The sequence below is a fragment of the Lonchura striata genome, chromosome 4, assembly GCF_050655825.1.
Source record: "Lonchura striata isolate lonStrDom1 chromosome 4, ASM5065582v1, whole genome shotgun sequence".
NCBI lineage: Eukaryota > Metazoa > Chordata > Aves > Passeriformes > Estrildidae > Lonchura > Lonchura striata.
The window spans coordinates 23,350,427-23,367,620 of NC_140706.1; the positions used below are offsets into that span (position 1 = coordinate 23,350,427).

Here is a 17,194-nt window from a genome sequence, read left to right on the forward strand (position 1 = left end):
TTAAACTTTCACAACATGATCTAAACTTTTGAGGGAAGTGGCTTGCTTGGCCTCAAGTTTTTACTAGAAAAAAATTTAAAAATTAAACTGGGAAAACATTTACTTTTTTCCAGTCTTCTTTCCCCAGTTTTCCCCTCCTTTGTCCTTCAGCTCACAAAGTAGCAGATTGAATTCACATCCCAATTCCTTTATTAATTATTTTTTCAACCAAGTGAGTAGGTATTGTAAGTTGCCAACCCTTGCTTTCTGGAAATTCTTTGGTGTATTACTGCATAGCAGAGTGGTGTGACAAGGATAAAGAGATTAGAAGTAATTTCATATAACTCCTTCTGTCAAAATCTGCAGAGGGCTTTTACTGGTAACACTGAGTGTTGCTGAAATTCTTCATTAAAAACTTTCAATATATGTGCAGGAAATCTCTAAGCTCTAAGACACAAAGTAACCAAAACAGAGGGAGAGAAGGAATATTAAATCAAAGTCTGAATAGAGAGGGAATATAAAGGAAAAAAAAAAAAAAACTCGCCTCACTCAAGTACTACAGTAATAATGCATGTTATCTCCAGGGGGTTTGACATCAATTCAGCTTTTAAAGCCAGAAAGCCACATGCTGTTTTTCACCAGTTTCAAGTAAGTGGGCATAACCTGTGCAGATACAGGCTCTCCTTACTGGCCTTAGACTGCCCAGGTGGCTGTGACCTGTTTGATGGTCACTATCACAAGCTGCCTTGGCTCACACAAAACTCAGACTGTGTTTTCCCTGTTTGTTGTATCATCACACTTCACATGCTGCCTAAACAGGTGAAATCTGGACAGTAGATGAAGAATGTTTCCTAGTATGGTGGTCAGGTACAGCCCCTAGTATTGCCAGTGTGAGAAAGCAGAGGTGAAGCACACAGAGAAGAAGGAACTAAATATGATCTGGTCAACACAGCTGGGCCAGCCTACAGACCTGGTAAAAAAGCTTTGAAGATGAAAAGAGGGTGGTTTGCATTCTCTATGATTGCTCTATTAAATGAACAGAGGAGTAGACAGACATTAAATGATAATGTCAGTCCTGCATCTTTTCAAACGTTACTATTGTGTTATAAAGCAACCATCAGGTATTGCAGGTCCTTCTCAGAGCCTGTGGCTTTGCAGAAGAACAGAGAAAGTGCAGATGAGCATGAGCACAGGAGCATGAAAGGGAAAGTACTGCTACCACCAGGGATTAAGAGAAGACTATAATTGCTTTGTCCCCTATTTGAGGTGCATACTCTTCTATTTTTTTGGGAGGCCCTTTTCTCTCTTGGTCAATCATTCACCCATTAGTTTCCACCTCAGGTTTGCTCAATGAAGGCTGTAGTATAATCAGCCCACCCAGGACAGAAGTTTTCATCCTTATCTTCAGCCATTTGCTATGAATGAAGGAGATTGCTCGGTGTGCTTCCTTTCTGACCCTGGATTCCAAGCTGGTTGACCAGGGGATGCCTTCCCTCTGCTATCTGTGGCGTCCAGTGCAAGTGTTTCTCAGTTGTCCATTTCTGCTTTAAAAAGAACTAAATCTTTGCCAGTAGGCAATGCATTCAGGCTTTGATCCTGCACCTTTCTTGAATCAGAGTTGTTTTTGGGACAGGAGGGAAAGCAGCCCCATTGTACAGCTGTGCCTCAGCCCTAGGCTGCCTGAAGGCCAAGTGCAAAGGAGAAACACAGCCTTGTGTGGTGGGCAACCCTGAGTCCACAGTCCCATCATCTCAGTCTCTGACCAATCTCCTGTTCCTCACCCCAAAACAGTTCAACTTTGGGCAGCTATCACTTGTAACTGTCATCCACCAGGAAAAGGAGAGTGAAACACCTCAACAGCACAGGGTGAATTGCTACATTTGACTTCTGCCACTTTACAGGCCACTTTAATAAACAGATCTCTAGAAGAGGTGCACTGTGGTGGCCAGAGCCATGCTAAACATATTCCCTAAGCAAGGAAATGTCTAACCCTAGTACACTTAGCATAGGTAATCTCCTAGTCACAATCCTCACTATATGTCTTCCTTCTTTTACCCCCCTGTCTTTTCTTACCATGCAGAGGACACTAGGCTCATTTATGTTTTCATCTGTTTTTTAAGTTGTAATGCTGTCAGTGAAAGAGGCTTGCCCTGCAAGGTTTTGGTCACCTGTGCTGCTTGGCCAGGCTTATCAGATTTCCAGCTGACCAGTAGGGATGCATGTGGGACCACTGCATCCTCAAACCATCTCCTAAGTCAGCACAATTCAGACTGTGAGTGACTCCCACCCATGAGAAGCCAGGGTTTGCTCCTCCCTCTCTTAGCCCATGAACGTGCAAGGGTGGGGATAAAGCACAGAAAGGGGCCATGGCACAGAAATGACAACTCAGGATCTCTTCCCAGCCCAATACCTAATCGACCACTGGTGATGGGGATGCCTCTGCTTGTGAGTCCTCCTGGCCCCACAGACCCCTGACTATACAGTGGCAGGGGGCTGGCATCTCCCCACCCCAGCCAGCCACTTATTTCTGGTGTACCCCAAACAGCTCTACAGCCCAGAAGGGACAAAAGCATTGCAGAGCTTTCTTTGGGTACCCTCCAACCTGACAAGTGCCAGGTACCACTGCCCTCACTCCCATTTTTCACCAAGTGAAGGGGCCAGCCTGGGTCTGGGTGGATCTTGCAGATGTGTGCATGGGGGGTGAGTGATGCAATGAGCTTCTCCCCTGGAGCACCTCATATTTGGAACGTGGGTGCTGCAAATTTGATCTCACACTGCTCCAGACCCTCATGGCAGACAGTGCCTCCTTTGCAGGACACACAGCAGGGAGGGTGGCCTTGCTCCTGCAGAGGAGCTCAGACACCAACAGTGGCTGCTGTCCCCACCGTTCTGCCAGAGACAACGGAGGTGACAGCACCTGATGCACTGCAGGAAAGGGGACCCCACAGCTAAGGCAAATAAAGAGACTCTTGATTACAGCTTTCTGCCCTTGGTCTGCACATGGATCTTGTGTATAATGGCCAAGTAATTTAAACCAAGCTTTGTACAGATGGTGACCAGTGGCATGTTCCTTGTTTCTAGATGGGAAATTTGCAATTTGCTTGCTGGAGCAATGAGCACTTAGAGCTGCAAGGGAACTGTTTGGGAAATGCATCTTGAAAATGTGAATCTTAAGCAAAAACTAAGTTTTCTGGAAAGTAGAGTCGTGAGGCGAGCAGTGTGACTGACTTATACTAGTAGCTAAGGTGCAATTAAAACTAGAAAAGAGGACAATTTCTTTTGCCTCGAGGTGAACATTGAATTTTTGAATTCTTTACCCCATTTCTATTGTTAAATTTGGTGATAGTTTCTAAATGAAATTCCACTCTAAGTAAAAAAAAAAAAAAAAAAGCGATTGCACAATTTTGAAAACATGGAAATAACATATCAACTTATTTGCACGTGTATTTGTGATCACCCAAAACAACCTCTTAGCTTGACATAAGCCTATAGCAGCCTATAGCTAAGCTTGTTTACCCTTAAGTACACTGTTCAGTGAAGATTACCTTTATCTAAGCAAGTTCACCTGTACCTGGCCCTGGCATCCTAAACTGTTTAATCAAAACTATGGCAAACTTCTTCATTTATATCCTGTGTCCCTATTTTTAGTAAATAAATATCAAACAGTTGTTATGTGGATTATCTCATTACTGTTTGTAAGTATTTAAATATTATAGTAATGAACACTACTAAAAAGCCAAAGAGTAATAAATCTCTCTTCAGAGCACAGGAATTCAAGAGCATGAACCATCCTGAATGGCAGGAGAAAAAAAAATTAAATATTTAAAGTTCATTGTCCACCCTTATTTCTATGCATGGCATATGGCAAGGCTCCTTCAAAAAAACCTCATCACCAGTGAACGTGTCAAAAAGCCACAATCATACTATAATAATATATATAACAGAAGGCAAACTAGGATTGTTCAGACTATAAATCTGGCACTTCATATTTTTAAGAGTAGGATATATCTGTGCATGGTTTTCTAAGCTTCCCTGTATTTTTTTTAATGCAAACTGAAACCCAGCCCCAAATTCCATCATGAGGCATCCTACTGATGTGTGTGTCACCAGAGGGGTAGCACATGATATTTACTGCTTGGACTTCTGTTTCACAAAGGAACAGTAAGTGACAAAGGCAGGGCAGCAGCAGAGAAAGAGGGAAGAGGAATGAGTGGGGGACTCCTTACTGCTCCTTGAGGGAAAGTTGGAGTGGTGAATGCCCTAGAATTCACATCCCAAAGTGTTCTGGCTTGGGCTGCATCCAGTCTCCTTGGATGACTTGCCGTTTCTTCTGCTCCTGCCCTTGTCCAATAGCAGTGCCTCAAACTCCCACATTTCCTTCCTTCTGTCATTGTCTCTAGCCCTGAGAACCCCTGCCTGGCTGGCTCTGAGTGCAGCCCCCCATGTCAGACCTTGTTCCTAAATGTGCTGTCTCCCTGCCCAGCTACCTCGTCTCAGTCATTTCTGAGTTATCAAATTCCCTTTTCCATCAGCCTTCTAACTCTGCATCAGCATTTCAAGGCAGACATTGATCTTCTCTCTCCTGCCTCCCTGTCTTTCTTCTCTGTCTTCCCTTCCCACTAGGTTCAACCTGTTCTTCAGGAGCCCCATGGCCCAGTACCTGTTTCTTTGCTTTCTTTATCTTTAGATGCCCTACAGACTGCTCTTGAACACAGGGCAGAGAGCCCAGCAGGCTCATGCTAGAACTTTGACTCAAGTTTTCTCAGAGCATAGGCAGTGTCAACAGTGGGTTTGAGGACTTGGAAATTAGAAGTTGAATTTTCCATGGAAAAACACATGAAAACTCAGTTTTCAAGGGTTCATATCCTACTTTGACCCCTCCACAAGAATCACTTCCCTGCTTGAGGTCAAGTACTTAGGAAACCTTAGGAAGAGGTTGCAAAAGTTTGAAAAAAAAAGCAAATTTTCTAGCTTTGATTTTCAGAAATTGCCAGATACTTTTAGGCTAAGTGACTCTTGGGCCTCTATACAGGTAAATGCAGAACAACTCACAGGCCTCAGGCATCTTGCCATGCAATGCAAAGCTTTGCAAAATTATGAGTAAACAAAAATGGTCTCCCAATAGAAAATTCAGGACATCCTTATTAACCAGAGTTGCTGTGTTTCTTTCTTTTACATCTGCTTGTACAATGGAAACTTTTGGATGCTAAATGTCATGTACTTGGAGCAGTTAAAGTCCCAGGTCTCTGTAGGTTATATTGTGTGGACACTTTTTTCTGGAGTAGGCTACAACAGTTATATCTATTTATCAACACTAAAGCTACAGGCACTTTATCAGTCCATTCCAAACAGCTTTTCTAAAAACAGGGATCTGAAGCAGAAGCCTGGGACTTGTTCCACCAGCATCCTGGGGACTCCCAGCTCTCCCCTGTCCCTAGAGTTTCACAGCAGGTGCTGCTCACTGCTGTCAGCAAGACCTTACTTTCACTTCATGGGGACACAGCTGGATCATGAAATGCTGGCGGTGTCCCCTTCCCATCCCTTGACAGGCTGTGCCACTGCAGTGCTTCATGGAGTCCCCTTCACCCCAGGGCTGTGGGACAGAAGGAAGAGGGGCTGAGGCAAGGAGCCCAGGGGATGCCAGAGGTTCAGATTAGGTGCCTAGCTGTGACTGGCACCTTCCCTCATCCTTCCCCAGGACTTGCACAGCACAACAACCCAACCCTATCAAAATGGAGGCATAAACCAAACACAGAAAAATTCCTGAGATTTGCTGAAGTTCCCCACAGACTGGCCATTGCAGACTTCACCACCCAATAGGATGTTCAGCTATACCAGAAGAGACCAGTAACCACAAAAACCACTGGACTGTACCATTGTTAACTCGTGTGTTATTTTCTATGGCAAGGCAGGGACATTAACTGTCCTAAGTTTTATACTGGTGCTTTTCCTGCAAAACCAGTCATTTGTATACTTTTTGCTTCTTGCCTAGCTTATTCTACACCCTATTGCACATATGCATACAATAGTACGTGTGAACTCAAAAGAAACATTTATTTAATAGTGATTGACATTTGCAGGAGCTTTAAGAATGCAATGATTTTGGCATCGGTTACTTTCCAGATAAGGATTAACAAACCAATGTGTCAACTACCACCTGATGTTCTTTGTTTGAAAAAGGCCACGTTTCAAAATGGCAGCAGCTTTTAGTTTTTTTCAGAAAGATTGTGCTTTGGTTTGGAAATAGGGAAGCACAGCAAGGATTGCAACACAAAACAGATAAGATTAGATGAAGAGGAAATGTGATATAAGTGGTTTGAATCTACAGAAGGATGAACAAAATTATGTTCATCTCACACTGTTCATGTTACAGTGCTTGATTTAGAAAACACAAAAGCAGTGTCCCCTCATCAGAACTCAGGCAGAAGCTAAGCCCTTTCTGTGTCTTGGTATTGTGTCTGAAACCCACATTCAAACAATGTAGAAAAGCAGTGAAAATGAAAGTCTGGTTCATCCACCTTGCCTGTCATTCAAAGCTCCTGATGTTGGCCAGAAGGGGGTTCATCCCTTTTGCTTCTCCATGGTTCCATCATCTCTTCATCCAGCTGTCTGGTGTTTGCAAGGATGCAGAGCAGTGGTCTGTGGAGCACCAGGGCACACATGAACCAGTTCAGAGCACACATCCTGTGCCAGGATCCCTGGCCACAGTGCCAGACTCACTGACTGACACAGACAGAGCATGCAGAGAGCATGGAGACCCAGAAACTGGCGCCAGTGCCAGAAGGCAAAGGTGAACCTCTGAAGATGGGGAAGCAGTGAGCCAGTTTTAAACACAGAGCTCCAAAAGAAACTTGTGTAGCAACAACAACTAGCAACCTTATCTAATCCTCTTTGCACCAGCCTCATCTCTGCAAAGTGTTCAACACATTTGTGGGTATTCCTAGGGTACAGATAACCTTGTATCCACCCTGTGGTAACACAGTTATGGCTCCCAAACTGCAGCAGGATCCTTTATTGCTTTGGAGTACAACAAAAAAGGGATCTTACAGTTGTCTATGTATTAAAAACATGAAGGTGTATCCAAAGATACTATAAATTTACACCCCAGCTTACAAACCCCATGTTCAGTCCATGTCTTGTGTACTGGCAGCATATACTGAAAATTGAGGTCTTTAACTGATTTTCACTATTACCAGTACATAGCTATTGAGAACTTAAACTTCTAGACTTATAGATACATGGCATTTTCCATAAAATTAAGTTTCTTATGCTGCCCATGGGTAAATAGACCTCATTATTTTGCTTAAATTTTCTTTTGATAGCCTGCATTTTTTATACAACTTATTTATTTAGGAAAAAAAACCCCAAACAACAAACAAAACTCTGCTGTATCTGTTGGAAAATACAGAGGCAGAGATGCTTCATGCTTCAACTTTTTTATATATGTAGCATATTCTTTAACAGCTCATCTTTTGTGGCATTCCTCAAGGGTATTTCTGGCATACAGGAGGAGGAAAAAAATGACACAGTGGGCAAAATGATCCCATAAGATCATCTCCCTGAAACAGAGATAAAGATGGTAACTGACAGTGCTTTAAGAATTGAAAATCCAGCACTGAGACTGATTTGTGCACATGCTGTTTATACATATGTACAAATACAAATAATATATTTTCCTTTAAAACAAACAAACAACAACCCAAAAGCTCAGTGATCTACAGATGGAAATGCTAGGATTTGACTAGGATTCAGTCTTCTTGGTAAAGGCCAATGGAATGGACACCACAACCTGCTGTCAGCAACCCCACAGCCCAGGGAGCAGCAGGATTCACTGGTAACACCTCTCAAATCCCTGATGTTTTTTAAAGGTGCCTCTCTACCCAATGGCAAACCACCACATCTCATTTGGGAAATGACAGGAACCAAAAAGCCACTGTTGAAACTCCAGATAATGTTCCAGATAGAGGAGGGAGGGAAAGCCCTGAAACTCTTCTGTAAGCAAAATGCTCGCCCTGGGCTTTTCTCATTCTGATGGAAAAGCCAGCAGACAAGACCACCAGTGCCTTTGGTTTAGCAATACTTGCTGTATTTACTCAGGGCTTCTGGCAGTTCATTCCACATTCCTCAGAGCTGTAGGTTTTATACAGTGCCCTGTATATCAACCAGACAGTGTACCTGATAAACTTTCCCTGAGGCAGGTGGCCATGGGAATGGCCAGGAATTTGTGCAGGAATTTGCACAGGAATTTTCTTACATAGACTCATAAGGTTAGCAAACAACAAAAACTAAAATTGTTTGCCAGTCTGTCTTGCTGCTTACCAAAATTGTAAGCTTGCAGACAGCCCGAGCTTTCCAAGAGAAATAAAGAGTGACCATGGGAAGACATCTTCTCACCAGCTCCAGCAAGGACCTACAAACACCTGTGGTGAAGCACACCAGGTCAGAGAACAGACAAAGCTGTTCAGGAGTTGTTGCCTGTCTCAGACCCTGTTCCCACTGATAACACACCACGGGAGGCAGGGCACTGTGCTGACATCCCAGATACCTCTTGCCACCCCTCTGGTGCTTAGGAAGATTTATTCTGCACACATACAGTCTGACCTGTGACTCATATTGGTAAGCTGAGACTTGGGACTTCAGTGTGTGGAAGAAGCACGTAAAAGCCTTTTGGTTTATTGTTGCTCAATACAATTATCCTCTATGAAAATAACTTTTTTCCTTCTGTGCAGGACAACTGTGGCCCGTTTGAGCCCTGCCCAGATTGAAGCTTGCTTCTGAGCCCTGGAGTTGTGCAACACCTCTGGGTACATCTGCAGCCACCCTTGGCCTGGTGCTCAGGGTGAGCAGACAACTTTGTCAGTAGCATCTACTCATCCCATTTACTTTGTAAACACTGACTAAGACACCACAAATGGCAGCAACAGCAAGCACATTCAGACCTCCTTGACCCAGCCAGAGGCACCTTCACGTTCATAGAAAGTTTACTCAGTAATTCAGATAAGTTGTGTCTTTTCTTGCCACCTTCATGAGGCCAAGAAGCCAAAGGCAGAATCCATCTTCAAGAGCCAGACTATAATGCAGTCCCAAAAGTTTGAATACACTCACCAACTAAGTCTAGGTCTGCTTGTATGCCTTACCTGTGACTATGTTCCTATCAGCTTCAGGTACCACCATATTAGTGCTACCTTTAATGAAAATGCTAATGACAGCAAAATGCTTCCTTTGAGGACTAACATTCACATTAGGATGTGGATAGTAGTGTATGAACCCTGGTGAAATTTCAGCATACAGTCAACAGAAATTTTACTACCAGAAACATGGCCTTAAGTCATGGTAATAATGTTAATATTTAATTGAGGTGAGTTGAACGTGCTCTTTTGTTGCAAAAACATCTAGAGGACATGTCCCTGCGTGCATGATCGTGTTTGACTCTATCTTCCCTCCTTGCCTGTCATGCTTTTTTCCCTGCTCTGGCTCTTCCTCCCTTCTCAGCCATAAAAGATCCCACATTTGCACCCTGCATGCTGCTCACAACTCATATCCTCTGTTTGTTCCCCCAGCACAACTTCCAGCTTTAAAGACCTGTTAGCCACAGTCTCTTCATAAAATCACCCTTACAGGTCCTGAAATCTTGAGCACAGCTTTCAAACCCGAATGAAGCACCTCTGCCTCAGTTTTTCTGATCCCAATTAGGAATCAGACTCAGTGAGCTGACCTTTTCCTCCCCTGTCTCCTTCCTGCTCCTCCCACTCCTCCTCCATTTTTCAAGGATTGCTCATTTCTCATTTTCTCCCTTCCCTTCTCTTCCCAGTCATGTAAATGCCTCCCCTTCACCCAGGTCCATCACCTTCCTCCTTGGGTTTTGATTCTCCATTTTTCCTGTCTTATTGTTGTTGATTTATGCTGATCACCCATATCACTCTCTTTGGCATGCTATGTCCATTTAACCAATTCTGTTCCTCTTCTGCCCAATCCTTTTCTTTTCCTCATTAAAACAGACTGTTTATCATGCACTATCCAGAGGCTATCTATTGCTGAGTTTTTCCTGCACTAAGCTACAAGTAATCCCATTCAACACCATCCATTAGCTTCGTCCATTATGTCCATCATTCAGCCTTTTTGCAATTTCTGTTCCATCAACCCTTGTGACTTCTCTTTTACTTTTAGCCCTTACCTCTATACCAAGTTAAATTGCAAAATTCTCCTTATATTTAAATTTTCTTTTATTTTCTTCCCCATAATATCTAGCCCAACCAACAGCCCTCAGATTTTTCTCTTCTTTTAGAAAGGTTGAAAGACTGTCTTCCGAAAGCCCAGCCATCACTTCCAGCTGTATGTGGATAAAGCAGAGCCTCTAATATCACCGCCTCTCAAGCAATACCCAAAGTCTCTTTTCTCTCCTTTCCACAGTGACCGTTATTGCCCTGTTTGCAGGCAGGGCACAATTTTTATTTGGGCAGCCTTTCTTTCAAGGTACAGCTAAGACCTGTTGATGCTTTCTGTATGCATGTCAAAGACATTGGCTATTCTATCTGCCCTCAAAACTTAAATACTTCCCTGGAGTCTCACCCTCACATTAGCTCATTAATGGCAACATTCCTTTTTGCTCTTTCATAATTTGATCCATGGTTGATCTACAATCTTGATCCACTGTTTTATCTTCCAAATATTACTTTGAGAGTCATTTTCATAACTTTGAATGTGCCACTCATTTTCTGTGCTCCTGTTGATCCTCTTTCCATCTTCTAACAAATAAAATAAAAGTTATCCTTACACACAATACTTGCCTAGGCAGGCAGAGCTGAATAGCACAACCAGGTGTCTTTTGCAGCTTATGAACACTAACTTTATGCTTCTCATCAGATGCCCTTCTGTTTTGCTTCATAATTCCTCACTGGGACCGCCTCCCTGGTCACAGTTGCAGAGGAACTTTGCTCACCTCTCCTAAGTTCCTTCTAAAATCTCTCCCTTGCTGCTGAGATAGTCCAAGAGCAGCCAGCCTGCTGGCATGCTATTCTCACTTTGTAGCCAGCTGACCCCTCAGCATTTCCTTGTGCTCTACCTGCATCCATCCCATCTCTTGCCTCTCACCAGCTATTTCATGCTTAAACCCCACATGGCAGTGACAGCCCTTCTGCTCCACCTGTATGAGCAGATCCACACAGCAGAAACACCCAGGTCAGGAATCCCAGGTCTGTGACACAGCAATCATAAATGACATCTTGAATCTTACTGGGAACTCAACTTGCTGAAACTCAGCCTACACCCTGACTTCTGGTGGTGCTAAGTTTCTCTGGTAAAAGACAAAAAGGCAGAAGCAGTATCTCAGTTTATTTCTAAGGCACAGCTCCAGCCCACCCATTGGGTACTCAAAAGTCCAAAACATGAATGCAAACTCTGAGCTACATCACCTGGGGTGTTGCTTTTCCAGAGTAAACCTTCCAATGGTTCTCACATATTCATCCTCATATAGAAAGCCTCTCAGTTGTTAGTGACTGGTTAAGCTGTTCCCCCTTTGGAAATACATGAAAGTTACTGTTGTTGCATTATTATTGGTTGAGGATCCTCATGCCTTTGTAGCTTCTTTCCATCTCATGGCATATAAGCCCATCTGTGCTGACTCAGTCTCAGCTTTATGACCTTCCTAAGCAAAAGATAAAATCCAGACTCTAAGCATATTTAGTAGAACACAATTTAAAAATATCAGAAACCTCTTTCTTCTATTCAAGTAAAATCTTATTTGGGATCAGGGCAAATGAAAGCCTGGAAAGGACAAAAATGCCCTCAAGTATCAGGTAGTCAGCTCTGCAGTTACTAAAAAGTTGCTTTTCTCTGTTGAGTTTACTGTGTCACCAAAGCCCTACCAGCCATAGCTATACAAAGCTTGTATTGTCTCAGCAAGGCTACTGAGATGTTCCTGATCTTGGCAAAAGCTAGGTGTACCCAGAAGCATTTTATTGAAAAAAAAAAATTACTAGAGGAGAAAGAAATATTATTTTAGACCTCATACTGGAAAGATAAAGGTCAGAGTCCTTCCCTCTGCTAAGGGAGCAGACAGAAATATCCTGTTCATGGGATCCCTTTTACAAACTTGAAAATTGCACCTAAAAATCCCCTTATGAAACAAATTTTAAAATGACTACAATATAAGGAAGGATTTGTTGGTTTAAGTCATCAGTAATTTGGAGATTTCAGCTTCATGACAAAAGAGGCAACTACATACAGCCATATACAGGCATGGAGGTGGTCTCTTAGTCTGTTAGATCTAGTTCCTTTTTACAAAACAAACCTGATCTTTATGTTCACCTTTATGTTCATCATTGATTTATTTTTTTTTAACAGGAACAAGATCTGGCCATGTTTCTTCAGAAAGAGCACATACTTGCCCCTACTAAATTTCTTAGTAAATCACAGCAATATTGGTTCAGGAATGAAAAAGCGAAGATTACCTTTCTGTTTCACCCATAAATGTGGTGTCACCTCTGCTGAAGTTTGTCACCCTAGCAGTGCTGTGAGCTCCTATGGTAACCCAACAGGTGCTCTCACACCATTGCAGGGTAACTCTGGTCTTCTCTAGCGCTCAGATGCCCTCGCAGCTTTCACAGAAGAGGGTGTAGCATCTCACAGAGTGGCAGCAAAGTGAGGGGGCTCTGCCATGGGGAGGAGGCTAAGACTCCAAAATGTGGAAAGCTGCAAAAGCAGACCCCAGTGCCAGGAATAGCTTTGCTGAAGCCAACCAGGTGAGGGCCACACATGATCAAGGGTTCAGACCAAACTGACACAGAAACAGTATTCCCTGAAGGCTTTGCCATCTCCACTGCCTATATTAAATATTTTTATTACAATATTGTCAACTTTTAAAAAATCTGTTGCATTGAAAGCAGCACATTATTTTATTTTCTAAAACTTCAAAGATTTTGCATCCTCAGCTGCAGCAGGGACACTCGGAAATTATTAGCAACCCTATTTACATGCCAGACCAAAACCTCCAAATATTTCCCTAACAACACTTAGGGCCCGGAGTGTGTGTCTCAGAGGGGGCCAAAAGCAGAAGAGGGTGCTGGGCTCTCCCCGGACTGCGAGGTGAGGTGGGAACAGCTGCCCTCAGCTCTCGGCAGGATGCACAGCATTTGAAACAAGCCAGGGGAACAACCTCCCTCACAGGACGGGAATATGCAGGGGAGTGTCGGGAGAGAGAACGAATGTGCAAAAGGAGTGTTTGTCTCTTGGTTTATCTCACAGACAGCACTCTGTTAGCTTTAGCTTCGAGCCTGCCGGACACCGAGCAGCGGCCCGTTCCTGGCGTTATCTCCAGCTCCTCTCTGAGAGTGCACGCTGCCTTCCAGCTTTCCAGCGGTATACCAGGCTCCGCTTAGCACGGCGGGCGACCTCTGGCCCGGGGCCTGGCGGCCGCGGGCGCGCAGCGCTCCCCGCGCCCGTGCGCTGGCAGCGCGCCTGGGCCGGCCGCCGCCTTGCGAAACGCGCGGCTCCCCGCTCGCATCGTGAGCTCGGCCGGACTCCTGGAGAATAATTGCAGGCTTGTCCAGATTATCATTTGCACCGTCTGAGAGACACATCGGGGCACCGATACTCAGCTTGCGTTAGCCTCAGGCGGTTCATTTCAGCCCCGTCTGATGCTCCTGCCTTCTGCCAGGTCAGCCCAGTTGAGCCGATAAAATTTAGTAGGCATTTTGCGACCTGTAAGGTTCGAGCCCATCTTTAACCATTATAATAGATTGGCTTTAACTCAAAGTTTTATTTTAAATTCCTGAGAAGAAATGAGCTGTGTAGTCTTACCTCTAATTTTTTTTTTTAAAACCTGCTGCTTCTTTTAACATGAACCCTAGTATTTCTCATCTAATCACGCATATCTCAGCGTGAAGATGATGCCTGACCTCCCGATGGATACATGTATTCTAAATGGTCTTCAGAAACTTCACGGATAAGATTCCATTCTTATGCTAATGTTTATAACAGGTTGGCAGACAGCAGACTCAGAGCCCCTTGTCACTTCCCTTTCACTTGTGCCACGGCTCTGTGATCTGTACAAACTACAGCATTTTAAGTGTTCAAAAAGAAAAAACAGCCATGAAATGAAATACTACTTCCGAAATTGACTCCAAAGACATTAGCCAAGTTACGCTGTGCTTTTTCTTTGACGTGGAGAAACGCATATTTTAAATTAAAACTCTCAGATCTGCAAATCACTTCTCAATCTGTCCTTTTTTAGTACCTGCCTCTGCCTCATCTTTCTTCAGAATCACCAGAAATCTGTCAGTTGGAAAGAGACACCAAAACTCCACCGAAAACCTTTTGCAGTTCTCTCAATTTGCTTTTCCCCGGTAAAAATACTTTAAAATGTATTTTCTGAGTGAACTTCTGGTCGCTTACATTGTCAACCCAATCACGGAAGAGTAAGTACAACCCAATCCACAGCTAAGGATGGAGGAAGTGCAGAGCAAACCGAAAAGCGAAGGTACCTACCTGGAGCCCACCTCAGCGCCCAGCACCATTCGCAGCAACGGCAACGTTTTGGGGTAGCGACCTTAATGCATTGTCCTTCCTACCGCGCTGCTAAGTGAGAGTTGAGCAACTCCTTGCACTGCTGCTTGGAGCAACAGCTCTCCCAATCTTAACCCCCTCTCTTGGCTCTTCGCTTCTTTGCTCGGTTTTTGTTTTTTTTTTTTCAGAGTTTTTGAGCGCTAAAACTTGCAATTAGTACCAGCTAAGCCAAAGCCCCTTCTCGCCCCTGCCCTAAGCCGCACATTCCAGGGCGCTGAGCAGGGCGCTGAGCTCTTTGCCGGCACCGCGCCGCTCTTGCACCCCCAGACCCGGCTTTCTGCCTGCAAACTCGATAAGGCTGCAGGAGCCCAGCAACACGCACTGAAACTCGGACAGGGGAAAAATTGGTCTCTAATCTCCAGCCTGGGTGGTTTTTATTATCCTCCTCCCCCCCCCTCCTTTCTTTCTCTCCACACTCACAGTAGCAAGGTTGTCTCCGGACTACTCCCTGCCTTAAACTCACCAAACCAGATTTTTACTCCCAACACCTTCCCGTAAATCAGAACTGAAATTTTACCCTGCTTGCCGAGTTCTGGCTGGCTGAGGGCCAGCCAGCATTCCTGTTGTTTTAAGCGGGCAGATTAAAAAAAAAAACAAACCAAACAAACAAAAACCCCAAAAAACACCAACAGCAACCCCCTCCAACAAACAAACAAAAAACCTAACCCAAACTCCAAAAACAAATCCAGAAACCAAACCAAACCAAAACAACAACAATAACAAACAGAAAACCAACCATACAAAAAAACCCCAAAAACCCAAACCTAAAAAAAAAAAAAAAAAGATAAGAAAACCTGGAGAGATGCAAGGGCTGGAAGGAAGCAAACTTTTAGAGCAGCTTTACTAAAAATACTGTGGGAGGGAGTGATTCACATTTATCTCTAAAGGGCTAAAACAGTGGGGTTTTTTTGTTTTTGTTTTTGTTTTTGTTTTTGTATTTGTTTTTGTTTTTTGGCAGTGTCAATCATGAGAAAATGAAAATACCCTTCTCAGCCATCTGCCTCCTTCAGGTGGATGGATATTTGCAAAGAAAATAAACCTCTGGTACTCACCTGAAGGACAGCAGCAGGCATCAGCACAGCAGGGAGAGGCGCCTTCACCTTTGCCTGATCGAGTTACCCCAAGGCAGCGGTAACGCTGGTTTAAGAAGTGCCACATTTTACACTTTTCTGACCTAAAGTTACATGTGGTTTCTAGAAAAGGAACAAAAGAGAACCCAGTTTATAGAGACAAAAAACCAACAAGCCTTCTTTCAAACTCCGTGTGATCCCTCTGACCGTTGTCTGGAATGCTTAAAGAAAAATGAAGCGAGACACTAAACTTTCTTACCCCCCTTTTACGTTACCTGTCTGTGCCTGGCTATGGGCTTTGATGTATTGAAACAAAGCACAAGACCTGTTTATAGTAAATGAAACCAACCAACAGAGAGATCTAATTCAGACTTGTGACTAAACAAACTGGAACAGGAAGCACACACCAGCAGATTTTTTTTTTTTTAAGTAGTAATTCCTGCTAGCATTGTCATGAAACAGAAAAAAAAAAAAAAGTTTTGCTTCTCTCTTCAATCATTTTTGTTCAAATGCAGGAGTTTTTGGTGTTGGGTTTTGTTTGTTTGTTTGTTTCATTTTGTTGATTTTTTTTTTTTCTGGAGAGCAAAAACCCAACCAACCAACCAAAATCCCAAAACAAACAAGTAATATTCCATCATGTACATGCAAATATTTAACAGAGCAATATTTACCACTAGTGGTGACCTGGAGATATTATTCATCTATTTGTTTCTCCATGTAGGTCATTCGTGCAACTGATTAGTATCATGACCCTCACCCCAATTAACATCTGTAACTGATGAGTAGACAGAGTATCTTCATCTAGGCTAACTGAACAGTTCAAGTCCCCAACAGCAGAATAGAAGTCCTGAAAGCTAAATCTTTAAAGAATAAATAATATTGGAGCTCAAAGATAGTGAAAGAAATTGATTTTCCTAATTCCTCCTAATATAAAAATTAATTATTTTTATTCTTAATTAATTCTTAGCAATTCATAATTAAGAATTCTTCTTTATCCTTCTAAATTTTAAAAGCTTTATTCAGAGCTGGGTACCCACCATGCTGTCTTTTTTTTCTGTGATATTACCTATGCTTTTTGAAAGAGGTTTGTCCTTCTAAACAATAATCTTTCTAATTGTATTCTTTTTCAAGTGTAGAAAAAACTCACAGGTTTTACCTAAGCAAATCCGCATTCACTCTCTAAGAGAGCTTTGCTGCAGGCAGAAACCAATGAATCAAACCATTATTGGTATAATATGTAAAGCTCACAGTGAAATGTTGTGAAGTTCAAGTTAACAGTGTTCTCTCTAAACAGTTGCAATTCAAAAGTTGATAAAAGTATGTGATTCCAGTTTTAGCAATGCATCAAGAACAAAAAAGAAAATCTTTCAGAACTTACCTGCATTAATGAACAAATAATCATGGGGAAAATTTTCATAAAATACTTGAATTAAATTGGGAGTTCAGCCTTAGCAGCAAATATGCAGTTAAATTCTTCAAGAAAAAATAGTCCAGAATAGTAAATAATGAGCAGTTTATTGATACAAAAACCTCTTAAGGATTCTTTAGTACTCTTCTTTAAAATAATGGTAGGTTTTCCCATA

At 42.9% G+C, this 17,194-nt stretch overlaps 1 protein-coding gene across 8 annotated transcripts in view; it reads right to left on the reverse strand.

The window, feature by feature from the left end:
* Positions 1-16,033, reverse strand: part of RBM47 (RNA binding motif protein 47) — a 76,293-nt gene extending 60,260 nt beyond the window's left edge. For 3 of the 8 annotated variants that reach the window (XM_021528849.3, XM_085577808.1, XM_085577807.1), the window contains exon 1: positions 1-14,942. This exon is cut by the window's left edge. Coding sequence is in view for 2 of the 8 variants with exons in the window: in XM_085577804.1 (XP_085433930.1) it covers positions 14,464-14,492 (29 nt within the window). In the remaining 6 variants the exon portion in view is untranslated. The other 5 variants (XM_085577809.1, XM_085577810.1, XM_085577804.1 and 2 more) reach the window with 5 other exon arrangements.
* Between the last annotated feature and the right edge of the window lie 1,161 nt (positions 16,034-17,194).